The following is a 27,450-nucleotide window of genomic DNA, read 5'->3' as shown; positions in this document are numbered from 1 at the left end:
CAGCTGGAGTCGGGCGGTGGTTCTCTTGGCCTTGTGCAGAACTTGGTTTAGGCTGACTCCCTGTGGATTCAGGCTGATAACCGAAGTCGCTGAAAAGAAAATCTTCAGTGGTAAGTAAAAAATGTTTAAACTATGCTTCAGCTCTTACCTCTTCTGTATTGTTAGCTTTATAACCCATCTTCATTTCAAACCCATTAGCAGCAGGTGGGATCAGTGAGGTGGGACTAAAGAGAGCACAGCCAGAAGATGTTTCATGATCCTTTACTGCTGCTAATGATACTTCAAAGTGATGAATGAAAGAATACGGGTTTTACAAGTGGAATAAATGAGCAACGGAGGACTAATGTAGACACTCTGTCTTTCATTTCTTGGACAGACTGTATGTTTGGTCATCTGAGAAGTACAGAATGTCTATGCATTTATTGTTGGTACCCAGATTAGTCAAGGTAAACACAATATGGACAGCTATATTGGCCATCAATATCTGTTTATGAACTAAATATGTTGTTCATGGGAACGTCAAGTATCTAAAATGACGAAAAATAGACATTTTGCTTTGATAATTGCACCTTACCTCTAAGATTTTGATTTCTAAGATAAGATTTTGTAGTGGAATTACATCATGTTGCTTTGTATGGTTATGGCTGAGAGTACTGGAGGTTTACAGTTACAAATGGATTTTCTTGGCTGTTACAGTATAGGCTGGACTTACAGAGGTGCAGAATTTATGGAACAAGAGAGTATCTTGCAAAGAAAACTTAATGTTCATGTTTCCTTTACCTTCAGACACAAAAATTGTTGCTTGCCTGAAATCTGCTATGTAATGCAAACAGCTGTTATTTGCACACAAGAAATTAGTCATGTTTGCCTGGATTTTATTGGTGCTGCTTCAAATTGCTGCTGGAGAGGATGCTCTAAATGTCCTGCTGTGAATAAATTTATTTTGGGAATTTGCTGAGTCTCCCAATGTCACCAAATCCTTTTACCATTCTTGGTTCTTACCTTTTTGTCTGGAATTCAAAGAGCAAAAAGTTAAGCATGTGTATAAATCCATTTTAACAGAAACTTTTTTGCTTTTATAGTTGATACCAACCTGTGTTTAAAGTTACAGACAAACAGATTGGGAATGATATGGTAACATTGTATGCTTGACTGGCAGATTTGAGGCATTAGCAGTAAGCTGAATTTGGGTTTATTGATATGACAGATGACACTGAAGCTGCCGAGTGCATCCCAAAGGTATGGGAACAGGGTTATGGTGCAACACGTTTCATTCCCCATCAGCCTAAGGTTAAGGAACGGGGAAGGAATCGCTTCAGATTTCCTCTGAACTTCTCTCTGGTCGCTGTGGTCAGTAAGGGGAAGTGAACCAAACATGAAGTGAACTGATGCTTCTGTTTTGATGGTTGTGCTAAAATAAATGTTCTAAAACAAATTGAATAAAAAGAAGCTAGTGTTGACTAATTTTACTGGTCAATAAAAACATTATTTTCACATCACATGCATGATTTATAACGTATGACAATATTCATCTCTTTCCAACTTTCAGCTTCATTAAATTATTATTAGGATTCCGAACAGGAGGGTAAATTTATTATCATTGGAAGAACTAAAATTAAAGCTATATGTTTTGATTAGACACAATTTGGTGCATCCTGTTGTCTAACAGTGGTTCAAGGTCATGCCTTTTGTTTATGGTATCTCTTTACATGTGTGTCTTTTATTGCCTGTGTCTAAATCCTAGTGTCACTTCTGACAGTAACCAACAAGCTGATAGTGTTTGTGAGTGTGTTGAGATGTGCCGGATTGTTTCAAAGTCCATGTGTTCAAATTCTTCAAAGGCTTTTCTATTTGTAGAAGGATAATAAATAATTTGGTGTGTGTATAAATGATAAGCTTTACCGACACAGAGCCATCACTGTGAACTGTTTGCTATTCAGTTGTTGCTGGCTTGATTTTGTTTTTTCCTTTCTGTAAGAAAGTGAAATGCCTCCTCACAATTGATAATTCCTTTGAAGTTTTAGTTACACATGTGGAAAAAAAAAAAGAGCAATAAATAGTCATACCGTAAAAAACAAAGATGCAATTATTGTACAGGTGGAAAATCATAATTTTAGTCCTTGACAGGTTTCAATCTTCACAATTTTGGGTCATTTCTATCAAATTCAGGTAAATACGACTTTAGAGAAAGCAACAACCAACTTAACTATGTTTGAATCATAAAACCCTTGGAACTTGCTAATTTATTTTTTCAAAGATAATTAAGATCCTTCTATATGTTAAGCGATCATACGGGATTATGATGTCAGGCTTGTCATAAACTTCCACATTTCTTGAGGGACCATTTTGAGTTCCAGTTTGTTTTCTTGTTGCTTGAAAGTTCTGATTTCTAATAACAATAAAGTGCCTCAAAGTGGATAAGTATAGTCGCTTCATCATATTTAAAAAGTGATTTTTCTGTATGGTTTTAGGGCTCGACATGACTTGCCATTGAAAAATGCTGAAAAAGCAGTTAATCAGTTGAATTTGGGGACATTTTCTTTGGAAAAACTATAACGACAAATAAAAAAAATTCTAAGCATTCTCTCCCTATTTTTTTTTTCTCCTTGAAGTTGTACTCCATGTAATAACATTTTGTATCGTCTGATATTATAGAACCTCATCAATTATCTTTGAAAGTTCATAGCTGTATCTGTGAGATGGTCTCATTATGCTGTTGTACTTTATTTTGATCTCTCTCGACATTTCATTACTCACCTAACAGGTCAGTGTCTACAGCGCCACCATGTCAGCACGTCTGAAACGAATATATGACCACCAATACCACCACAAAGAGAGCCAATATGTGGTCAAAGAATACAGCAGGTACAGCTGACACATGCTAACAATCATAAACAGGTCTTAATATATCTATCCTGCTTTTTAATATGAATATTATAACTAAAGCAGCATCGTTTTGACTTTACTTTAACATAACGTACTGATTCAGTTATGTTTGATGTTATCTTGATAAATATAATAACATGAACATCAGATTGACAACTGGCAAGTTGATTTGAGTTTCAACAACTTTTTCTGTTGAATGTATAGTTCTCAAAATTCTAAGTAACCATTGTCTTAATAATAAAGTATTTTTTGATGTAACTCCTTTTTGTGCATATATTGACCTATGCTATAGAACAAAGGTCAAATAAGCCAAAAATTGGATCCATAGAAAAATAGAAAGACAGAACATTTTTTTAATTATTATTTTAACAACACATTATTTTTCAATGAAAATACATTATGGCATCAGAGTTTTACACCCTATTCTCATAAACACAGAATTAACTGTCCATCAACCACAAAACATACAACATTGTTAAAACAGCACTGAGAGATAAACTAATTTAGAAAGACTATTCAAGCATTAAATCAGTCACATAATCAGTCACTAATTTGCTGATGCAAGTCTTCTGAGAAGCTTGACTAGAGATAAATAGTTTATGTTTCAGACATGACTATATTAGTGCAAAAGTTTGTAAGATTCAGAATAATTTACCTAAAGCTGAAGAATCAATGTGTCTTAGTTTAAAAAAATAGAAATACTCTGTATATTTAAAAAAATAAAATAGAAGAATTAAGGATTACTCTGCACTATGCAGACCCTTTTGAAGCTTTTAATATTTTTTGGTTTTGACTAATACTAATGCAAACAGACCTGTTGTGAATGTCCTCAATGTCCAGTGTCCTGAAAAGAATCAATTGATTTTAAAAATAGTATTGTGACAAAATCAGTGTAATTTTAAATGTATGTTAATAAAACTTGCATATTGTTTATGTTCAGCTCCAAGGCCTCTGAAGAAAGATATGAGTACAAAACACAAGCTCGAATTCAGGAAGTGGTAAGATTTATTGAATCAATTTCATTTCCCCTTAAACACATACAGTAAACTAGCTAATAAACTGCTTGACCTCTTATCAACATGCTGTAACTTTATAAATGTCAGTGCAGCATAGTCAGAATAAAGATTCAATAATTAATTACAAGAGCAAGACAAGGAGGTGGGTATTCCTCACCTGTGTATTTATTAGGATTCTATGTTTTTTGTTTAGGTAAGAACAAAGTTGGGAGAAAAATATGTGCGCGAAGAACCTATGATCAGGGGACCAGAGTTCTTCGTCAGACTCAGATCCCATACTGTGTTTGAAAACACTCCGATCAAACTCTTCTGTACTGTTGAAGGCTACCCCATGCCAGTTGTGAAATGGTAATACATGAATATGTTTTTTTTTGTCTTAATCAGTATCACTATAATCCTTTACAAATCCATTTGCAAAAACATACTTCAAGGTATTAATCAATAAACATACACAGGCCTCACTGTAGCTACATATCTTTTCTTCACTTAAGGTATAAAGATGGCGTGATCCTGGACTTGTCCTCTGGAAAGTATCTGGTTGAAGCCAGAGGTGGGAGCCACTCTCTGTTGATCCCAAGGTATAGTAAGTTCAACAAAATAGCTATCTGTCTATTTGGTCATCAGTTTTTTCTCTCCTGAAATTTTATTTTCCACGATTGTCCTGATGAGTTTTATTATTGCCTTATGTCTTAGATGACTGCGTAAGCTCATTTCATCTGAATTTCCAAACATTTTTCTTTTGAACATAATTTCCTGGAGCCTTGAAATCTACCCCTATGTGAGAATGTAATCACCCCACTTTATAAATTAGTATTGAACTAGGATTGACCACATTTTATTTTCGCAGCGATGAGTTCAATTTAGCAAGCTACATCCATACCTCATCTCTGCCATACAAATGTATTTAATAAATAAATTTTAATAGGGCATGTTTAGCAGCATGAAGTGAAGAAGAAACATATCAAAAAGCTTATGCCCATGTAAATAAATCCAAGAGCAGATGAGAAAAAAAAAAAAACTCTAATGACATCTATAAGAATGGAAAGGGTGACACAACAATTAATGGTTTGTAGTTTAGTGAACCACAGTAAGAGCCATTATCCAAAAGTGAAGGAAACACTGACCTGTGAACTTTCCCAGGAAAGCCAACTTACCAAGATTACTCCAAGAGCCCATTACAGAATCAATCAGCAGAACAAAGAAGGTCACAAAATGATCCAGAACAGTGTTTAAAGCATTGCATGTCTCACTTGCCTCAATTCAATTCAGTGTTCATGATCCAGAAAAAAAAAAGGAACTGAACAGCGTTCAACTGTAGGCCAAAGTCCATGCTGACCAAAAATAACTCTATGACCATCTAACATTGCCAAAGACATCTTGACTTTTTGGAAAATGATCTGTAGACTGACAAGACAAAAGTTTTGGAAAAGGTTTGAGACATCTAACTTCTGGTGAATAAGAAAGTACTTAAGAAAAACAACACAGTGACAGAAGCCAAAATTAATCCACAGTTGTGCAGAAGACTCATTGCCAGATGGTCCAAACATTTGAAGGCAGTTGTTGCTGCTAAAGATGGCATAACCAGTTATTGAATTTAGGGAGAAATTAGGGAGGTTTCAAATGTCTCTTTTTCAAAATAAAAAGAGACATTTGAAACCTAATATGATCCCCCTTTACATGGTCTTCTTGCTTTTTTCTTGGTACAGTTCTCTTCTGTTTTTTTTTCTGCAGCTGTTTATGCATCCAACTTCTGTGACATCTTTCTAGAAATACAATATTTCTCAGACTACATGACCTTGAGCTTCCTGACTGGTGTCATAAATGATTACTAAAATCCCTGCTCTAAACTTGTTTACGAGCCTCAAACAATTTGAGATTTGAGGTCGGAAACAGCTGAGTGTGTGGCTGCAGTGTGGCTGCAGACGGAGTGGAGCGTACCTCGCTCCAGCCTGGAAGCTCAGCTGTTCAACTGCTGACCTCAGTGCTATATGACACGACAGGATTCTTTAGGTCATTGCTCTCTGAATGGTTCCCATCACCCCCTGGTGATGATGCGATCCAATTAGACTGGCAGAAAGATTTTGTTTGGTAACACAGAAATTGATTAAAAAAACGTCAGTTGTTGTAAAAGAATTGCAAGAGTGTACGAGTTTTAAAATATCCTAGCTCATAAATTATGGACATCAGTTAGAAAGGAGAAGCAAACAAAGTACCTGGCAATAAAAATGGAGGGCAGATAGTCATACATGGGTTTCATACAGTGAAGTGATAGCTCCTGTGGAACGTATTCCGTAGTAGATAAAATTACGCATTAATGCATCAATTGCTATTTTGGGATAGCTTTCAACACAAAAAACGATTACTGGATGATTTCCATTATCTATTTCATAAGCCTTTGAGGTACATTCAGTGTCAATGCTTTATATTTGCACAGTTTATTGTGAGAGAATAAATTGTTGAAACCCCTCATTAAGATCTTAAAGGGTATGTTGATTTACCAACTGATTGCTTTCACTTTGTTTTATAGATGTACAACTGAAGATACAGCACAGTTCACTGCTGTAGCTGGTAACATCCATGGACAGGCTTCTAGTCAGGCATCAGTCATTGTCAAGCGTAAGTTCTTCAGGGTCAAAGGATTTTGACCTGGACAATATGGAGCCACATTCTGGCATCACCGTTCTTTTTAAAGATCACCATTCTAGTAACTGTGTAGTGGTGCCACCACTATGGGAGTTAATTTAGGGGATGTCTGTAGTGGTTGCAAGAGGAAATGAAAGCGCAATGTGTTTAGCAAACATCTGCAAGATATATGTTTTTGAATGCCAATTAAAATAAGAAAAGCTTTATTTATGCCGCTCATATTTTTTTGCACAGTGCACCTTTTAGATGGTAGTCACCACTGATGCCCACCGTCACACTAGATATAAGGACTGCATGATAAAGCTCTCAAGTGTTGTTGAGCTTCCTTGTTTTCACTGCCCCCCTTCTGGCCACTCTTTAAAAACTTTCTGAAGGCACTCCTGTATTAATATTCAACATTTTCTGTGCATATGAGGAATTTAAATGTATAAATGTGTGTATGTGGTGAATTGAACTTGTTTTAACCCCCCTTGCTCAGTATTTTAGTCTTCCATCTAAAATTCCAGAGATGTTAGTCATAGTAGTTTTTATTTGTATTTTTTGCAGGATATAAGGACGAGGATGAATCCAGTCCATACGCATGGTTACCTTTTACTGGTAGGTATTTTAAGCTTAGGTTCTGTCTAATTGCTTTCACTATAAACCAATACTTTGATGTTTTTACAACAATAATGCTGCATTTATAGAAAAACTTTCACACTCTTTCTTTTTCTTTGTCTCGTTATATTCATTATTCTGTTTTCTCTTTTTTTTCCCCAGCTGCTATGCTTCCCAAAATCCATTACACTAAAATCCACATAACTTTTGAGGAGAAGTTTGGTCCAGTGTTTGCGACTGAGGGACAATCAGCCACTCTCTCTGCCCGCATGAGCCTGTACCCTAACCTGGCCAACCTACAGCCTGAGGCACAGTGGTATAGAGATGGTAATTCTCACAATGCAGTGTTTTATGAGAAATTATGTGCTATATTTGGTATTGATAGTATTCTGTATTAATATGTTCTGGTATAAGCCAGTCTCCATGCGGCGTCATGTACAGTAGTGGAAAATCTGAAAATTTCACAGACAATATTTATTACATATTATTTAGAGTAAATTTAACTATCTCCAGATAATTAAAACTTGAATGATAATATGTGTATATAAATTGTTACAGTTTACATTTTTTACATAAATAACCCTTTATTAAAATTAAGTACGTTGGACAGACAATTATGAGGATCATGGATTAACTTGTGAATGGTTCCTCATTTCAGACACTCGTTTGTTTGACTCCAAATGGGTAAAGATTGAAACAGGAAGAGGATACACCACCCTGACTCTTCCAAACCTCTTTAAAGATGATGAAGGCCTTTACACGCTTCGGATGGTCACTAAGGGAGGCATCGCAGAGCATAGCGCCTTTGTCTCTGTCGCTGGTAGGATGGTTGATCAGACAAAAAAAAAGAGAGAATTTCATTAAATGAATTATAAAGATATTTTAAATACATAATCTGTAATTCAAAGGACCTTATCTTAACAAAGACCCTCCTGCTGTTCTTGCCTGTTTAGATGGACCTCCCCCTGTTCCCAGTGCACCTGGAGCTCCAATGGACATCAAAATCCATGATGCCAACAGAGATTATGTCATTGTTTCTTGGAAGCCTCCAAATACCACTACAGAGGGTCCAATCATTGGATACTTTGTGGACAAGTAGGAGTTTTGGTTTGCATGGTTTAAGCATGTAACTGCTGATTGATAAACTGGTCAAATTAGTTTGATTGATGCCATGTTTGTGGGGTTGTTTTACACCTTTTAAATAATTCCTTTTGCTCTTGACCTTGCATCTTCACAGTGAAGTAAATAGAAGTCTAAAAATGGGCAACTGAATTACTTGAGCCAATTTAAGGTACTTCTTTCAATCTCCACCCCCTTTATTTATTTTTTTTTTCAAAATCTCAGATGTGAGGTTGGCACAGAAAACTGGACCCAGTGCAACGATCACCCCATCAAGATCTGTAAATACCCGGTGTCTGGGCTGTTTGAGGGACACTCTTACTACTTCAGAGTTCGAGCTGTCAACTCCCGTGGAATCAGTAAACCCTCCCGCATGTCTGATCCCATCGCTGCTCTGGACCCCACTGAGTTTGAAAGGCTTCATGGTGGGTGTGTCTGCAGAGAAAATGTGACTGCGTTGCTCTTAGGACGCCAAAAATTTGATTTATGCTTGTTTTTAGGTATTTTTGATAAGACTAAATGAAAAATTTGTTTACTGAGCTTCATCTGTACTAAGTTCAGTCACTAAGTCTTTTGCAATATAAATATTGGATTTATTATTTATAATCAAAAAAGAGAAAAAAAATCAAACTAAGAATCTAGATCCTCGCCTCGTTGGAATTACTACTTAATTTGTATTTCTGTGATAAGCCGCTTTAAAAAATATATTATTTTTTCTGAAACTGCTTGAAAGTTACTGATTTGCCAGATTTACTCAGATTATTTTTGAAAGTCCATGAGGAAACATTTGTTACTCTCAAACCGATATGTATCTCTATATGCCTTTCAGCCAAGAAGCTTGGAGGAAAATTGGAGATTGTGTCTTACCATGATGAAGAGGAAGGTGAAAGTTCATTCAAATTGTGCATGTCCTTTACTTTTTATTTTATATTTGCCCTAATATTTACACACTTATTTGTTTGTATTTTTTTTTAAGCTGAGGGAAAGCCCCCAGGTGCTCCATCTGGAGTTTATGCCTCTGAAACGGACAGGACATATGTAGTTTTGAGCTGGAAAGCCCCAGAATATTTTGGCAAGGCCCCCATGTGGTACTACATTGAAAAGGTAACACTAAATGTCATACTGCGAACAGTGTCTTTGGTACAACTCAGTTGAAAAATAGTTTTTTTTACCACATGTACTGACCCATCAGGTTAGGCACACAGTTCGGTGAATCTAGCTGAATTTATTGTGCTGGGAATAATTAACTCTGAAAGGTGGAAGAATCAACAAAGAGGACAGGTTGCAATAATTATGAAGGGGGGGAAAAAAATCAACATTTCTTGTGGTTGCTTTTGGTGAAAAACTCTCATTTTCTGGAAACTTTTACGTTTTGGGTCTTCACAGGCCATGGCCAACACTGAAGCCTGGCAGCGTGTTAATACTAAGGTTCCTATTCGATCTCCACGTTATGCTGTCTTTGACCTGGCAGAGGGAAAAGAATATAAGTTCAGAGTGTTGTCTGCCAACATCTATGGAACCAGCGAGCCGTCTAAGCCAACAAGTCTCATTGAGACTTTGCAGCTTAAAGGTTTTTCTCAGCTTTTTCCATTTGCTAATACATAATATTTATTTAGTTTTTATGATTTATTCTGGCTTTTGCTTTGTTTTGTTGTTGTTTATAAGGTGTCCCATCGGCTCCTGGTCAGGTGATTGCTACAAGGGAAACAGATACCTCTGTGCTCATCCAGTGGGCTCCTCCAAAGGAACCCAACAATCTGATTGGCTATTATATTGACCAGTGTGTGAAGGGGTCCAAAGACTGGACTTCAGCCAATCACAAACCTCATAAGAACACCAAGTATGTTTCAAACTAACTGCTGTGTTGCAGTTACAAGTGATTATAAATGTACCACAGTTGTGAGTCTATGAAGGCCTTGTGTGGAGTGGCAGCCTGTTGTGGCTGTGCTCTGCTGCTTGCACATTTATATCTGGAACAGGTTCTAAAAGTGTAAAGGTGTTAAAAAGTAAATAGATTAATGTTTTCTTTGGAAGTGATACCAGTATCATAAAAGCATTTTATTATCATTTTTTCTTTACTTTATTTTTATTTTATTTTTCAGATTTGTGGTTAGTGGCCTGAAAACTGGAGAAACATATGTGTTCCGTGTCCAGGCGATCAATGAGTTGGGTCTCAGTGATGAATCCCAGGAATCTGCACCTCTGACTGTCAGAGCTGCACTTAGTCAGTAAAGCTATATTCACAGTCTCTAACGCTGATAAAAATATAAAGATTCCCTCAATAATTATGTATGAAAGATGAACAAGGTAAAATTATGACCAATCTTTGTGATTGTTTTGTAGCAAACCCCTCTGCCCCATATGACGTTGCACTGCTTAACTGTGATGGCCGTTCAATGGTTCTGAACTGGAAGAAGCCTCTCCAGTCTGGAGGTGCTGAGATCAAGGAGTATTATGTGGATAAAAGACGCAGTGGAACCAGCATGTGGAGGGAGGTTCATATTCCACCAGTCTCAGAGAGACTTTATAAGGTACCGAAAAATCTCTCAATACTTATTAGATACTGAACAATGCCCAATCAGCAAAGTTAACTCAATATCACTGTTTTGTGGCTTCCAACAAAAAAGAAAAAAATAATAATTCTGATGTATGCCTACTTCCCAGCTTCTGCACCAACAGTGTCCAAGCTTAAGTTAAAATCTTTTGTGCGCTACTGAGTTGTTGTTTTTTTTGTGTGTTTTTTTTTGTGATGTTTTTCCCTGGTTAAGAATAACACAATGCATACTGTCTTAATAAAGCATATGAGAAAGTCAGATTTTTGTAGAAAAGAGATCTGCATATCCTCAACAGGAAAAGGACCTCAAACTTTATCTCAAATTAGTTCTTCAATGTGGAACTGCAGAAATGGCTGGTGTAGATCTCAAAAACTCAGTGTGCGTTGTGTCACTTGAACATGAACTACTAAAACATTTTACTGGCAGGTGGAGGGCTTGACCGAGGGAGCAGTCTATCAGTTCCATGTCTATGCAGCCAACCTGGCTGGACTTGGACCAGCTTCCAAACATTCAGATGACTTCAAGTGTGTGGCCTGGACTATGCCAGAGCCTGGTCAGTAAATCTCACCTTCTATCTGACATGGTCTTGAAGAAGCTCTGAAAAACGAAAAACAAATAAATGTCTTCATAATTTAATCATGCTAAGGCTGTATTGTAAATTGTTCTTCTCCTTGTCATTGTGTGTGTTTAGGCCCTGCTTACGACCTGACGTTTTGTGAAGTGAGAGATAATTCATTGGTGGTTGAGTGGCAAAAGCCTATCTATTCTGGTTCTGGACCAATCACAGGCTATCATGTTGAGTATGCAAAGAAGGGAACCTGTGAGTGGAAAACAGCCAATGAAAAAGCTGTCAGTCACCTCTTCCTTAAGGTAAGGGAATCTTTAAATGCAGGTTATTTTTAATGGCTGCATAAATTTCCATTAATATTACAACCTGTTATGGAGTAAAGCTTCTTCAAACAAGACGGAGGCTCGTATGTCTTTTACTGAACCTTTCTGTTCAGTTTTTATTGAAGAGAAAAAACGGCAACAGCTGATAAGGCAACAGCTGTTTGTAACCTAGCAACCAAAATTCAACAAAAGCAAGATAGTGACAAAACAGAACCAGATCCTGTTAAGCATTCTTCAAAATAAAAGACTTCCTCTATTCAAATAAATCATGTCTCACACTTAAATATATTCCACTTCACCTTTGTAATTATATACAATCATGTTCAATACAATTAATAATAATTATCATGCAAATTATGCTTAATATATAATTGTAAATCAGTCACTTATCATGCAAAATATACTGAACAACATATAAGTGTAAAAAAGTCACAACACGACCTAACAAAGCTAAGTCTGTTTATAGCAATTCAGTAGCTAAAAACTGTATAATACTGACACCTAGTGGATGTAGTGAGACTACCAGACCTAAGTGTACAGCGTGATTCTAAAGTGGGAAGATATTTGCTAAAATGTAAACACAAGTGAGTGATTTAACTTTTATGAGATGGAGGAAATTCCATAAGTAGATACTATGATTTATTTAAATGACCACAATTTAATATTAAAAATGTAAAATGCAGCTGGAAAATATAGTGGAATCAGTTTGCATGATCAGGTTAAATAATTAAAGAATAGAAATATTTAAATACAAGTAGATACAGTAAATGTTATGCTTATTTAATTTTGTAAACATAAATGCCAAATATTAAATAAAAAGTATTTTTTTTAGAATTATTTCCAAACCATTTAATCTCCTTGTTGCTTCCCTGCCATCATGTCAGTGAAAGACTAATGAGTTACATAGTACTAATTTAAACATAGCAGCTTATTAGTTTTATTGTTTTTATTTTTTACAAATTTTTTATTTGCATTTTTGGCATGATGTTTGACGTGTGTATGGAAAGGTTAAAATTGACCCAAATAAATAAATACTGTGAAATTAGACTGTCTAGTGGCTTACATCTAGCTTATTTGAGGAGAAAACATTTCATGAGGATAGTGATGAACTGAAATAAAGTGCAACGCTATCCCACAGATTGATAAATCAAAAGAAATTATGTTAATCATGTTTAAAATGTCACCCAATGTTTTCCAGACTGTTTTGCTAAATCACAACAGCCACTATCTGTATGACACTAATTACTAAAAGCTACAGGGGCTAACAAGCTGTTGAAATAAGCCAGCCGGAAAGAAACGTTTTGTGCATTACTATAAGAAGTCGTGCAGTTTGTCCCTCCTAATTTAACATACCTTTCTGTCAGCAAATTGAAATTGAACACATTTCCTGAAAACAAATAATGACAAATCTGTACTTAGTTTTAAATGAGTTGTTTTCATCTTCACTTCCTACTTAAAACAGGTTTTTAATTGTTTGCAAAAGTACTGCAAGCTGTATATTTATTTTTAGCATTCCAATATAGATCAATTTGTTGCTGTGTTCTTCCTTTCAGAACTATGGTTTTATTTTGCCTGTGTTTTCTAGGTAACAGGCCTGGAGGTTGGCGTGTGCTACGTGTTCAGAGTTCGTGCAGTCAACGCTGCAGGTGTGGGTATGGCTTCAATGCCCTCTGATCCTGTGATTGCGAAGGCAGTGGAAGGTAACAAACCAAGAGAGAAAGGTTGTGATTCAATTTTAAAATCCTGTGGGCATATTTTAAAAATAAATTTTTTATCAATGTACTCTGACAGTAAAAATACTGCTGGAAATGTACGGTCAATTTCCACATTAGGGTTTAGAAAAATGTCAAATGTTTAAAAAGCGCACAGTAGAAAAATTTATGATGACTTCTTCTTTGCTTGTATTTGGAGCGATGACATCACAAGAGGCACAATATTTATACATTAGTAAACTGTGATATATACATATTCCTCTACAGGTAGTAATCTACATTTTGCAGGAATAGCTGACTAGTAGCTTAGAGCAATTAAAAACCTCACAGACACAGAATCTGATGAGATTCCAATAGCGTCTTAATGAAGAAAGTTTTCATTTCTATTGTTTAAAGGTTCCCAGGAAGTCTCCTGCACGGTGGACAAGAAATCCGGTGACATTGTTCTGTCCTTTGAGTCCTGCCAAATGAACGACGACTCGCAGTTTATCTGGAAAAAAGACTACAAAGAAATCACAGATTTCTCCAAAGGAGTGGTGATTAAAACTGAAGGCAGCCAGTAAGATCAAGCACGGTTCCACGGCTTAGATTTCACCTCTCATGTTCAACGTCATCATTTACAGCACGGGTGCCTCTGTCTTCTTCCTTCCCTTTATCACAGATCTAAGCTGATCTTTAAGAACCCAGATAAGGAAGATGCTGGAACATACTCTGTTTCTGTAACCAGCACAAGCGGAGTTTCATCCAGTTACACAATCTCAACTGAAGGTATTGATTTAATCATTATTGTGCCAGCAAGGCTCTGGTGTGTCAACACTGGACCAAAGAGAATACACAAAATTTGCATTTAAATTAGTTTTTCTGTCTCAAAATCCTTTGCTTTACACACAAATAAGTCATTGGTTTTGTCTGTATGTTAGTTACTTCTTAAACCACTTTATTTATTTTTCTTTTTGCTTTTAGTCAAAATATTGCTTGAAAATATTGGAATCATAAAAATTTGAAAAGATGTGTGTTTCTGCTCAGAACGATAAATCAAAAAGTAAAAACCGGCGCAAAATACTAAAAAAAAATAAATCAAAAGGAAGTGCGTATCGAAGAACTGAGGCACTGTGTAGGATGTAGCTAAGATGAAAGCAATGAGATTGTACTTAGGGATGATTTCACTGGCATGTAGGCAATGAAAAATTTCATTACTCCTCTGATGAATACCATCTGAGCACACTTCTCCAAGCCTTAGGCAGAGTATGCGTTTTATTGCCACATTTTCACTGCAAAAGACCTTCTGTCAAAAGTTTTGCTGTATTTTTCCCTCTATTGCACCATTATCCTACTCGGCTGTAATGTGTTATTCAGTGCACCTTCCGCTGATTCTCTCCCGTTTCGTCCACGGATATTTCACCGTGAGGCTGAATAGAGTTTTGATCTTCTATGTTTTTGAGTACGACCTGAGTAACTTCCCATGTAACGCACACACACTAAATACAGCGATGAGTTAGCCTCTTAATGTCTCCTAATATTTCAGCTTTCTCCCTGTTAATTGAAACGGACTGCTTGTTTGTTTTTTGTGGCATCATAAAAGTAATAAACTGCCTTTCTTTTTCAGCGTTGGAAAAGATGCTGGCGCTCAGTTATGATATCAGACACCCAAGTACGTATTTTCAATAATCTCTTTTTTTTTGTCTCTTTTAATATATCCTCTCTCTGGCTTCTGCTTTCCCTCTTCTTAATCTGCCTCACCCACTTCCTCCATTTCTTTTTCTCCCTGTCTCCTAGTTATATTTGCTTTCTTCCAATTGCTTTGAAGCTTTCTCATTTCTTCATTATTTTAGGGGCGCATTTCTCATTTTATTTGATCCATAAAAAAAACTCTTACCTGCTTTTGCATCACCTGCCTGACTCTGTCCTCTTCTTCACTCTCCTTTCCTTTTCTCCTCTATCCTCTCCCCAAGTCATCCCACTGAAGTCTGAGTTGGCCTATAAGATTTTGGAGAGAGGCAGAATGAGATTTTGGCTGCAGGCTGAAGAGATTTCCTCCAAAGTCACCTACAAATTCTTTGCAAATAACAAGGAGCTATCAGGAGCTGATGTAAGAGACACTCTGCTTTTACAAAATGAAAAGGATAGAAAAGATGGAAAAATGTGCTGTCTGGCTTCAAGGTGAACAGCGTCAATGTCTAACAGCCCCGTACTGTCTCGAGTGTTGGTTTGTTGCAACATGAAAGGCTTAATCAAAGCCAATATATATATATTCACAAAGTCTGTCATCAACTATGTGTGGCTTCTCTTACAATGCAGCTGTGTTTTTCTGCAGCCTAATAAGATGGGACACGACGTTTCTACAGGTATCATCGAGTTCATCATGGACCATTTCACAGAGGAGAATGAAGGGACATTTACCTGCCAGATCACAGATGGTGGCGGCAAAGCACAAAGCTCGCTGGTTCTGATTGGAGATGGTAAGCAAGGCTGATCTCACCATCACCTCACTATCTCTAATGGAAAGGGATGAATCTACTACTGGAAGAATGCTTAGCAAATGACAACGAGACATTTCAGGTGATTAAGAAAACAGGTGGTAGGAACCAAAGTGACTCAGCCCAAATGAGTACAGTCTATTTAAACATTGGTGAATACTGCTAAATATACATTTGTGCAGCAGGTAGTCCTTGTTACCCGTCCTCAGTGTAAAAAAGTACCAATACAATTTCCATAACCCAGACTAACCACCTCCATTCAATGCTTTTTTAAAAGAGTAATTAATGTACCAGGAGTGTCTGACCAGTTGTGGTATATATATGATACAGTAAAAGATAATATTTCTCAGTAGAGTGACATGGTTCCCTTAATTGCAAACTATCGTCATCAAAAACTCCAGAACATGTCCATCACCATGTTTATCAATTTTTACACGTCGGTTGCACATTGTCAGTTAAGTTACTCAAATTTGGAAACGTTTCAGTGATATTGTTCCACATGTATGGCGTATCTATGTGTAAGAGATATTTCTCAAATGTAATTTCAGTGATAGCATGTAATGGCAGTATTTTGACCCTTTAATACATTTCATTGTACATTTCTGCGCCCACAGCTTTCAAGGCTGCTTTGGCTGAGGCTGACTTCCAGAGAAGGGAGTACATTAGAGTGAAAGAGGGTAAGAAAGATCATCTATTTTTGTTTTTAGCTTTGTATTTCATAGCTTTTTGCCACTTTTTCATCTTATAGGAGAGCAGGTAAGTGAAAATGAATGTAACGCAAAGGACAGAAGTGAACTGCCTCTGAACTACTAAAACTCAAAGTAAAGAAAAAAGATAATTTTGTCTAAAAATATGCTTCTGCAGGATGCAGATTTTTGTAAAGTTTATCTTATTTTTGTCCACCACAGGCCCCCACTTCAGTGAGTTTCTTTCGCTTCAGGTTGGAGATGATTGCTCTGTAACTTTGGTCTGCAAGGTAAACAGAAAAGCTCTCAATAATTACGCAATATTTCCACTCAAAACAAATGGGCAGCTTCCCTGTGGTTAGCTGATTGACCATTCTGTGCAATGCAAGTTGCAACAGTGTTTTGTAGAAAGAAGATGGACACAGGAAATAAGCACATATTGTGCTGTAATTGGATACTGCAGCTGTGTTGGGAAAAACTGCAGGGCTGTGAAAAAGTATCTCCCCCCCTAGCTCTTTTCCTCCATTACAGTTTTTTTTTTTTTCTGGTTATCAAACTGATTTTAAAAGGACACAAAGATATGAGTAAATTCAGAAAGCAGTTTATATCAAATAACAGGTTGTTCCAAAAATAAAAACAACCAGTACCCAAAAATTGTTCTGAAGTAGGAATAGAAATTCAACATATTTTTACTCAAATGAAACTAAGAAATAATATCATAGAGCAAAATATTACTTCAGTACCAGCGCCTCAAGTACTGAGTTACTGATCAGAGCATCTGATTTACCAGGCACTGATGGTGTTTATTTTATTAAGAGTTAAAATAATATTTCTGTCTAAGTTTAGACAAGGTAAAACACGTAAACATTTGGAGCCCACTTAATATCTGCACGACTGACCCTAAAACAATCATTCCTGAAATGTCATGACATCATTTACATGCAGTGATTTCTATGAACTGATCGTTTTCTAATCTGAAGAAAAAACAGGGTGTTGCTTATATTTAATTTATTTCACAAATTTCAAACTGCACAATTACACATACATACTCAAGACAGTAAACATACCCAGTTAGAAAATATTTACATTTATTTTAAAAGCTACATATACTGCCCAAATCCTTTTAATCCTCAGCTTCACTGATCATGACTAGCTCAAGTCGGTGTGCCAACATGAAAAGGATTTCTTTGACAGCAGCTACTGGACTGAAAAGCAGCCTGCGCTGTAGAAACCTCAAAGAAGCTCAGAATATCTCTTAGAAAGAGGATCATGGTGCAGATTTATTCAATTCCGAATTGTCTCTTTGAATTCTTTAAGATAGTGAGTTGAAGTTTATTGATTTAAATTCTTGATAGGTTATGAGTGGCTGTATCAATGCTGAAAAACGAAAAAAAAAAATGTTTTGAACTTCAATCGTTTGCATTATTTATAAATATCTTTTTGTATCTCTGCGATATGTTTCATCAAAAACTAATGGCCAGATATTAGACATGTGGTTCTCAAAAAAATATATGTTTGAGACTATCTTTGAATGAAGAATAGAAATATAACTGCTATTTTGTGGGGATAAAAACACAAAATGCAACACTGACTTGTCAGATGTCAATGTTTTAATGAGCTACTTAGCAAATAAATCTAAATGGCATAAACTGATTCCAATTAAGGGAAATGACACATCTAAAAAAAATCTTTCAGGTTCCATCGACAAATTTGAAGCTGTATTCTTTAAAGAAATCCACAAGACCAAAAATATCTTTTTTGCCATTGGATGAATATTTAACAAATTTAATGTGACTTTTTTGTAGGTTGCTAATTTAAAGAAGGAATCCGAGTTCCACTGGTATAAGGATGATGCAGAGGTTATCCCCGATGTGAAGCCTGACCTGAGCTCAGGAATCTGCAAACTGCCAATTAAAGAGGTGAGAAGAAGAAAAAAGTGTTTCTTTTAGTGTCCTGCTGATTAAAATTTAAGTGAACTGTAGTTATCTTAATAGATGTCCATGAGTTTGTGAAAGTTTGAGCTGGACTCTGTAAATATAGACATGGTGAAATAAAGGAGACTGCAAAATCAGACAGTATAGATATAGTCTCTATTTATTGATCGGTAAGCCAAAATTGTGGAAAACTATGTATACGCTAAAGCCATGAGTACGTAGAAAATACAGGAATACATTTTACAGTAGGAGTATGATATACTATCAAACCTGTGCAAACTAAACTTACTCCATGTTTTTATTTTCTCTTCTAGTTCTCACTGAAAACAACAGGAGTGTACAAGGCCACCATCAGTGATGACAGAGGAAAAGATATGAGCCAAATTGACATCTCTGGAAAAAGTATGGAAATGTTTATCCTAAATTTGCACAGTAATTATTGTAAATAAATAGGTCGACAGAAAGTACAACCCAGCAGATAGCTTGGAGGAAAACAAAACATGGTGTTCAAACACACAAAAAAAATCTTACTGAGCTTCAAGCTTCAAAAATCCAAATAATCTATAAGTAATTTTTATGTTCAAGGTTCTCTTGTTCATGTTTTGGCTCCTGTTTGAATCTCACATACAGAGCTAGGCTTCAGGGAACTTATCATCGTTCACTGAAACAGGAGGTGTCCCTCACACCTCCTGTTTCAGATGTTATGTTTTAAGATGCAACACAAAGAGCCAAAGTTCTCCCTCCTCCACCTGCTGAAGGAAGGACGTATATTTTAGTGCTAATACTATGAAACTTGCAGCAGCTTTTTAAACCACCGTTTCCTAAGGAACTGAAATTTTCAGTTGAGTTTTTCAGAATCCTCAAGAGGGCAGCAATGTGTCGTTTTGCTGTCCCGTTTTGCCTTATTCCATGTTTGTGCATCTGCTTCTCTTTTAGCTTTTGATGAAGCCATAAACAAGCTGAGCCAACTGGCTGGTAGGTATCTGAACCTTGTTTACTCACACAGATTACTCACCTCACAAGCACACGTAAAAAGAAGTAGTAAACATCAGTTGGATCATTCGTCATGCTAAATTTACAGAAAACAGATTAAGTAGATCCATCAGCAGTGAGATATTTTTTTTTCTGCTTTTAAATTCTGCACACTCCTGAAAACACATATGCTCACACTCATCGGCATGTTGCAGAAGTTGCCATGCAAGAAGCACCGGCCGTCATGTCGTCATGTGATGAAATCACTTTAAAATTCCTCTGCACTGTCACAGTGACACTGTAGAGGAGCATCTTACTCCTATTTTAAGCAACATTCACTTGACAGCTCTGCAACAACTGTTACAGCGGCGGTTGCAGAGGAGAGGAGGGTTCATTACTGTGATAATAGGAAACCATGGTGATGTGACCAGGTGGATGACACACTTGTCCACTTGTGAAGTGCGGCCAGCAAAGTTGCACGCAGACATGTTGTAGTATGGAAGAGCCTTTATGCGTGTAATGGCTTTAAAAAAAAAAAAGGTGAATAAAACCTCTCATGGCTGCAGTGGTTCCCTCGATGCTGCTTCCATGAATGTGCCCCATGCCTCATTAGTGCAATCTCACTCTCTGAGCTGGACAAAGGTAAAACAGAAGAGGAAACACTTCAAGTTAATACAAATAACATTTGCTACATGACGGATAAATAGATGGCATGAATGATGTGACTCTCAAAGGCCACGCTGTTCAGCAGCTGTTGGTAAAACGTGATACTGATTACAAATCTGCACAACCACCTTTAGGAGCCAGCGCTGCAGAACTGGTCATTAAGTGCACTGCAACAGGCATTCAGCTTCAGTGCCACATGAAGTATTACACCTCCGAGATGAACATCAGCTGGTATCACAGGTGAGAAATTTGATTTGCAGAATTATTAACAATGCAAGGATCTGCAATAAGGCATGCCAGAGGTTCAAGGAAGAGAATAATGAAGCAGAATTTCATCAACACGCTGACGAGAAAGGTCGCGGTTTAGTTTTTCTCTCGAGTTAAACTGTTAGCAATGACAAGAAATGGCAAACCAAATAAATCTTTTCATTGCCCATTAGCAAAATCTTTCATTACCGTGGTAATTTCACAGGAATTTATTTTCCTGTTTTGTGACAGACATCACACCCCTATTATTTTTAACAAACTGCAGAGCTCCCTGTGGTTAAAAGCACTGTGTTTTACCCCAGAGATTATAAAATACAGAGAGAGAATGCTGCACAAAAAGCAGGCAGAACCAAGTAGGACGTGAAAAGACAGCTAATGGAAGTGCTGAAGATTAATGAAAATATGAAAAATAATAAGAAGATTAACTTTTTACAGCATTCTGTTGTGAGTCTGAAAAATTAAGACGTATCTATGAAGATGTATCTAAAAACGCTACACACATCTACACTAACTTATCCTCTCCACTCTTTGTGCTCAGTGAGCGTAAACTTACCCACAATGACAAGACTGTGATTGGAGGAACACCTGCTATGGCAACAATGGAGGTATGATTGTATCCTCTGCTGAGTCTCATGTAATTATAAGGCAGATCATATGTGGATAATTTTAGGACACTGATCACCACAGGAGGTTTCACTCGCGTTAAAAGTCTTGAAAGAGCAAGAGACAGAAAGACGCATGAAGGACCTTTACCATTTGCAGGTCCTTGTAAAAATGCTCTTTGTCTTTTCACATTTTCTCTTTTGATAGACCAACACAAAGCAGTGCTGTGAAATGGAAGAAAAATTACTCTGGATTTTGATGTTTGTTACACAAAAAAAGTGAAAAGTAGAAAACTGGGACATGCATTTGTGTCCTATGTCTTTACTCTAATGCCTCTAAAAAATCATTTACAAGCAATTTCCTTAAGAACTCCATTTGTAAGTTTTTAAGACTTATTTGTAAGACTTAAGTATTGTTGTTCTGTATCTGTTCTGATTGCACAACTTTGTGTTCATTGTGTGCATTAAAACACACATTTGTTGGTGTAACATGACAAAATGGGGGGAAAAAATTGAAAGGGGTTTGAATACTTTAGTGATGCAATGTAAATGTTAGTTAACAAAACCAGATTAACAAAGCTGCAGCTTCCTCCTTTTTGTCAGTAAAGTCTAGAGCACTCTTGATGCTGTGAGGTTGTAACACCATGCAGATGAGACTGTTGAGCACATTACTTGATTCATAGGTAATTGAGCCCACGGAGAAGGATAAAGGAGCGTACTCCATTGTAATCACCAACTCCGAAAACTCCCATAAACGAACACTGGATCTCAGCGGTGAAGGTCAGTGTCTTCCCTCTTGCCTTTAATTTTTATCAGCTCAGTAACCAAAACAATAAAAATAACACAATAAATCTATGTGTATGCCTAATCAGTTTGTATCCTTGAACTTTGAAGTCCCATTCCAATCAGATAAAGGAACTCATGAGAACAATTTCAACCCCCTCAGGACTCTAAACTCGCTGCAAAAAATGAAGAAAAGGTTGTTCTTTGCGCCTTCACAGAGAATGGCAGCAGCTTAAATTCATGACATCTGCAATGCAATCCTATATGTTTACTTGCACTCTGACATCTGTCTTTCAAGGTTCTCATTATCTTCCTATACAGTTATATTTTGACAGATGCTGGACAAATGTATTACTCCCATGTTGCGTTATTGCTCTCCTCCTGTCCTTACTCCTGCAGTTTAAAATGTAGTGCTGAGTGTCTTGATTTTGTGAAGATGGATATTTTGCAGCATATTGCACTAAAATAATACTCAGGAGGCATCGATGTTGTGATCAGTGGCACTGACTGTCAGTTCTTGCTCTTTTGCAGCGTATGAGAAGGCGTATGCAGAGTTCCAGAAGCTCAAGTAAGACGACGCACTTATGGCTGTTCTTTGCTTTTGCCTTAATGTGTATATTTAGTAAGAGTTTTCTTTAACTTTGGCTTGCAAGTGTAGAGTTTCACATTCAAACTAATGAATTCCCCAGATGATTTACATTCAAACACAGAAAAACTCTGAAATAAGCTTTGATTTTTATTTGATTTTTTTTAATAGTTGAAATGCTGAGAGTTCACCCGTTACTTTCACTGAAACTTTTGATATGATTTACCTACTTGGCATAATATCTTCCATACATTTGCTAATTTACATTTTTGTTTCTGGATTCGATTTGTGAGTTGGTAATGGAAAATGAAAGAGAATAGCAAAAATGAGCTTTCACTTATATACATAGCTTTCTTCTTAAATAGAGGCCTTTCAAAATGCCTTGTACAAGTACCACGGCCCTGAGTATATGTATTTATTATTCAGAAATCTAAACATTTATTATTTTATGACAATGCTTTTAGGATACCTGAGTTGCATCTATTTTCCATTTGTCCGTCCATCCTTCCTGCGGGTCATTTAGCTTTTTTAACAATCTCTAAGCCTAAGTTCAACCACCCAGTGGAAGAAACGCGTGTGAACCAGTTTCATCTGGGAACTCAGTCTTTTGGTCACGATTCAGTGAAACAAACCAGTAAATCAAGAGCTTCACTCTTCAACTCAGATCTTTCTCCTCCATCACAAACAGGAGCAGCACCCTAATTAGTGATTTATGTCACCTGCGCCTGATATTTGGAGGCGTCGACTCTGCTTGTCTGATGCCTCATACTTGCATTTGAATTGCATATGAATACTTTGAATAGAGTATGTTGTGGTTTGAAGGAAACAAAAAGCAAACAAAAAAACATGAGGTTCCCAAATTAGGCACCTTCTTCTACACAAATACACCTTAATAAGATGCTGTCCTTGAACTGATGCATTGACAAGGATAATGCATAACATTCTGTCCAGAAATAGCAGTCCACTCCTAAAACAATACAGCATAATATATTCATGACCTGTAAAAAGTCATCTGAACAAGACTTTACTCACCATTTAAACATAGGAAACTAAAACTACTATTACTACTACTAATAATAATATATGGAATAAAAATAGTAATACATTTGCGATTTGGAAAGGTTCGCCCCCTTTCTGGGAATTAGTTCAGTCTTATACCTTTTTGCCAAAATAAGAATCAAGAGTATAAATAGAAGCAATCTAATTTGGCCATACAACACACATTTTTGAACATCCACTAGAAAAAGAATAAGTGCGAAAAAATTTAAAACCCAAGCACTCCCCTGCATGCAGAGCATAGACCATCCACATCCTCTGTCTAATTAACATTCAGAGAGAGACATTAAAGCACAAGATTTTACAAACACATTGAAACAAGTGACACCCTGCTGCCCTTTTGATTGAGTATCAACACGCCAAGAGGAGAAAAGAGTTCCTCTTGCCATCTGGTCCGTTAGCTGACCTCTGGTCCCGCCATGCTGCTCAGACAGCCCCAATACCAAACATATCTTTTTTTTTTTTTTTTTTTTTTCCAAGTGAAAGGTTTAGAAATCCTCTAAACAGTGTAATAGGATTTGGCAGCGCACCCAGAGTTCCTTCTGACAAACCATCTGACCACTGCGAGTTAATCAGAAATAGAAAAGATCGCGTCTGCTCTCACAAACAGAGCCAGAAATGGAGACGCAAACATTTGGTGGATGTATTTTCACGTTATTTGCTACATTTTTAATCAGAAGAAGTTTTTTTTTTTTTTTTTAGAATGGTTTGAATTTTAGAAATGTTTTTTCCTTTTAAAAAAATAACCGACTTTATTTTTATTCCAGGGCTGAGGCATATGCTGAAAAGAGTGAGTTTAACCCTATTACTTGCTGCTGCTGCTTCATTCAGTTCTTTTGCACTTATAAAATAGAGTGATAATGTTAATAATGGCATATTTCAGACCGTGGCAAGGTTGTGGGAGGTCTGCCTGACGTTGTCACCATTATGGAAAAGAAGGTGGGTGTTATGTGTTTAGACACTGCATTTACACGTTTCAATCTAATGCATCACCCCTTTTCCTTGAACAGACCCTGAGTTTAACATGTACGGTTTGCGGAGACCCCAAACCTCAAGTATCATGGCTGAAGAACGGCACAGAAGTTGAACCTGATGACCAGGTAAATTACCTAACACTCAACAAACAAAAATATCTAATTATGCTTCACAGCTTGACTTTAATTTAGTGTGCTTGACTGAAGCACTTAATGAAATACTCTGTCTAAGCCCAGTCAACCACCACTTGTGCTTTTATCTGACTCCTAAAAGCCAAATAATGCACTGTTGTGCAACACGGATTAGCGACATTATTTGGTTTCTGTAATTTTTAATAGTTATAATGAATAATTTATTTTTAGCAAATTATTCACAAAGTTAGAAATTATTTTAGTTAAACTAACAAGTCTGGGCCCAACCTGATTATTAGGAACCATTATCCAAACAACATTCAGTCTCTTGTCAGGTGCTGTTCTAAAAATGCCACCTTAATGTGGAGGCATTACAGAGCAGTGGGTGAAGGGTTGAATCTGACACTGCTAATTGTGTGCGCACACACACACACACAAAGTAAGCATAAGCAGCTTCTCTCCAAAATATGAGAACAAAACAATAGTTTCACCTGAGCCTGGTGAAAACCAGCCCTATGTTCTACGCATTGCTTTGTCCAGAGGGTCTGGGACCCTGAGTTATTGAGACGTGATTGCTTGCTGGAGGTACGGACTCTTTTGAAGTTTTAAAAGAATGGATCCGATTTTATCCAATCACTAAGGTTTGGCCGTGACGTTTGTAATGCACTAACTCGACGAAACTTACTGGAAATTGTGTTCGGTTCAAACGACCTGTGTGGAGTAGGATCACGACATCTTTGCCAGCAATAAGAGGTCGTATGCCTTCCTCTTGTTCTGCCTTTAGTTGCTCAACATTTAGAATATTTAGTCTTCTTTCACTTCCTCCACTGCCATTGCCAAGCTAAACCTTTACGCAGGCAGAGTACGTTTCAAAAACAGCGCAGAAAATCAACATCGTTATTCACAGCTCCTCCCTCTGTTTGCTGACTGAACCTGTTGAAATTCAACCGGAGAAACTCGACTCAATGGGAGAAATCCCAGATGCCACAGTTCAGCTAAATGCTACTCACTTCCCATTTTTAAGATCTGCTATTAAAGACTTTTTGCCATCAGAAAAGAATCATTTAAAATTGTCTGTTTTGAAATGAAAGCCTAATTGTGATTTTTTTTCTTATGCTTCATGCTTTAAGTATTATAGCTATTAATTCTAAAATTTGATATATTGTTGTTTATCTAAACCCTGTAGCTGGATGCATCTTTCGATACAAAGTATTTTGGTGGACTTTAGAGTTAGGCCTGTAAAAAGTCTTTCATCAACAATATGAACTTCATCTACCATCTACCATACTTTATAGCCATGCTTGCCAACCAATATAGGTCTATACAGTCTGTCCTGGGTTGGTACACTCTCTTTGAACAGCATCCTGCGGCTCTTGACAGCTTTGAAGATTTAAGTTTGAGCATCCGTAGTCCAGGAGGAATTTCTCTGCAAGTTTTTCCTTCTCTTTATTCATGCCCGCCCCTGCTAATAATCTGTCTATCACAAGAACTGGAATCCTTGGTGAGATGTTTCTCAAATCCAAAGGGATGCCTCTGACGTAACTTGTTAGCTCTGATGGTGCAGAAGGTATTGAAATGGACAGAAAAACAAACAGACCTGTATGCAGAGGAAGAGAATATTACTGAGAACCTCAGAGCTAAATGAGAAGAAAAGCATGAATAGAGGTGAAGTAAGGTAATTAGTAAAACAATGAAAATACAGAAACAATTATTTTTATAGCACTTTGAAATGGCTCACTGCTGAAATATGCTACACAAATAAAATTTGATTTGATTTGAGATAGTGTCCATGCATCTATCAGGAGTAATAGAAAATATACAAATTAAAGCTCATCATTGTGCTATTAGTTCAAAAGTAAATAATGTTTAAATCTAATGTGAAATATTAGCTATTCTGAGTGATAAATTATGCTTCTCGTTGTGAGAGACCCATCTCGCCTTTTGAACCTGTTTGTTTTTCTTGCCTTTTTTCTTTTGCAGTATGTGGTCTCTCTAGACCAGGGTAAGTTTGCTAGTCTGACGATCAAAGGTGTTTCCATGGAGGATTCTGGCAGATATACAATGATTGTCCAGAACAAATATGGAGGGGAATCTGTGGATATAGTGGTGAGTGTCTCTGCTGTACACTCCAAATGGTTGGATTTATTCAAAGCTGTGACATTTCTTCTACTATCTGTGACCATTTTAATGCCTGAATGTGATACAATCTCTGTTTAGCATTAATTCTTTGACAGAGACTCCAAAGGCTAAAAACGACTGCTTTTATTAGATTATGCTTAAAAGCTGTCTGCGTCTGAAACTGTGGTTTCTGTTAGGAAATGCATGAATTTAAAGGTTTCACGCTCCTCTCTCCAGGTCAGTGTGTACCGCCATGGGGAGAAAATCCCTGAGGCAAAACCAACTCTGACCCCTAAAACGATCATCCCTCCTAAACTTCCCATCGAGATCCCTCAGCCCAAGACCCAGCCTGCCCCCTCTGCACCCAGTCCTGCCCCCTCCCCTGCTGCTCCAAAGGCAGCTCCGGGGAGAGGGGTGAAGAGCCCCACTCCTTCCCGGAGGAAGTAAAAAGCATGAGAGCCACAAATGAGAAGGCAGCGTATTCACACGCCGCTGCACATATAGACCACAAATAGAAACTTTTATTGGTCTTATCTGGTATGGGATGGAGCTAAAGCATTAGCATTAAGAGGTCAGAAAACCCTGATGAGTAAAACGAGTCTTTTGACTGCAAAAGCATGTAAAACAGTTTGTCTCTTTTAAAGGAGATTTTATGAAAACAACTAAAATATACATAAATGAACAAAGAGGGATAAAGAATTTGTTCATATCTGGAAAAGTTATATTTGGAAACTGAAAGTAAATGAATTTAAATAAAGCTAGAAGTTCAAGAGTAAAA

At 37.0% G+C, this 27,450-nt stretch overlaps 1 protein-coding gene and 1 long non-coding RNA gene across 2 annotated transcripts; one reads left to right on the top strand and one right to left on the bottom strand.

Annotated features, from left to right (window-relative positions):
- myom2b (myomesin 2b) lies at positions 1-27,450 on the top strand. The gene is made up of 39 exons (XM_015019054.1): positions 1-110; positions 2,765-2,865; positions 3,827-3,884; positions 4,096-4,250; positions 4,394-4,480; positions 6,430-6,518; positions 7,092-7,142; positions 7,305-7,469; positions 7,801-7,962; positions 8,096-8,237; positions 8,487-8,686; positions 9,091-9,144; positions 9,238-9,365; positions 9,648-9,831; positions 9,927-10,101; positions 10,364-10,485; positions 10,605-10,792; positions 11,243-11,369; positions 11,508-11,686; positions 13,293-13,407; positions 13,816-13,978; positions 14,081-14,187; positions 15,026-15,070; positions 15,372-15,508; positions 15,734-15,878; positions 16,511-16,573; positions 16,805-16,872; positions 18,388-18,501; positions 18,831-18,918; positions 19,453-19,491; positions 20,289-20,394; positions 20,960-21,026; positions 21,707-21,803; positions 22,338-22,374; positions 24,216-24,238; positions 24,332-24,387; positions 24,459-24,548; positions 26,535-26,660; positions 26,910-27,450. The coding sequence occupies exons 2-39, from the start codon at positions 2,786-2,788 to the stop codon at positions 27,117-27,119; spliced, it is 4,242 nt and encodes a 1,413-aa protein (XP_014874540.1). The 5' UTR covers positions 1-110; positions 2,765-2,785; the 3' UTR covers positions 27,120-27,450.
- On the bottom strand, positions 3,319-11,988 carry LOC106937513 (uncharacterized). Its single transcript, XR_001422410.1, has 3 exons — positions 11,751-11,988; positions 8,365-8,371; positions 3,319-3,330 (listed from the first exon to the last, which is right to left on the bottom strand). It is a non-coding gene; the product is annotated as an uncharacterized LOC106937513 (long non-coding RNA).

This window comes from Poecilia latipinna, unplaced genomic scaffold, assembly GCF_001443285.1.
Source record: "Poecilia latipinna isolate Pla-1442-1.1 unplaced genomic scaffold, P_latipinna-1.0 Scaffold2365, whole genome shotgun sequence".
NCBI lineage: Eukaryota > Metazoa > Chordata > Actinopteri > Cyprinodontiformes > Poeciliidae > Poecilia > Poecilia latipinna.
Note: the sequence above shows the minus strand (reverse complement) of the source record. Positions and strands in the feature narration are given on the sequence as shown.

What these genes read in the sequence shown, in the direction of transcription:
- myom2b (XM_015019054.1), top strand. Translation starts at nt 2,786, where the DNA reads ATGTCAGCACGTCTGAAACGAATATATGACCACCAATACCACCACAAA. An exon ending in CTGGACTATGCCAGAGCCTG is followed by an intron (nt 11,370 to 11,507) that starts GTCAGTAAATCT and finishes GTGTGTGTTTAG; the next exon opens with GCCCTGCTTACGACCTGACG. An exon ending in GCTGGTTCTGATTGGAGATG is followed by an intron (nt 15,879 to 16,510) that starts GTAAGCAAGGCT and finishes CTGCGCCCACAG; the next exon opens with CTTTCAAGGCTGCTTTGGCT.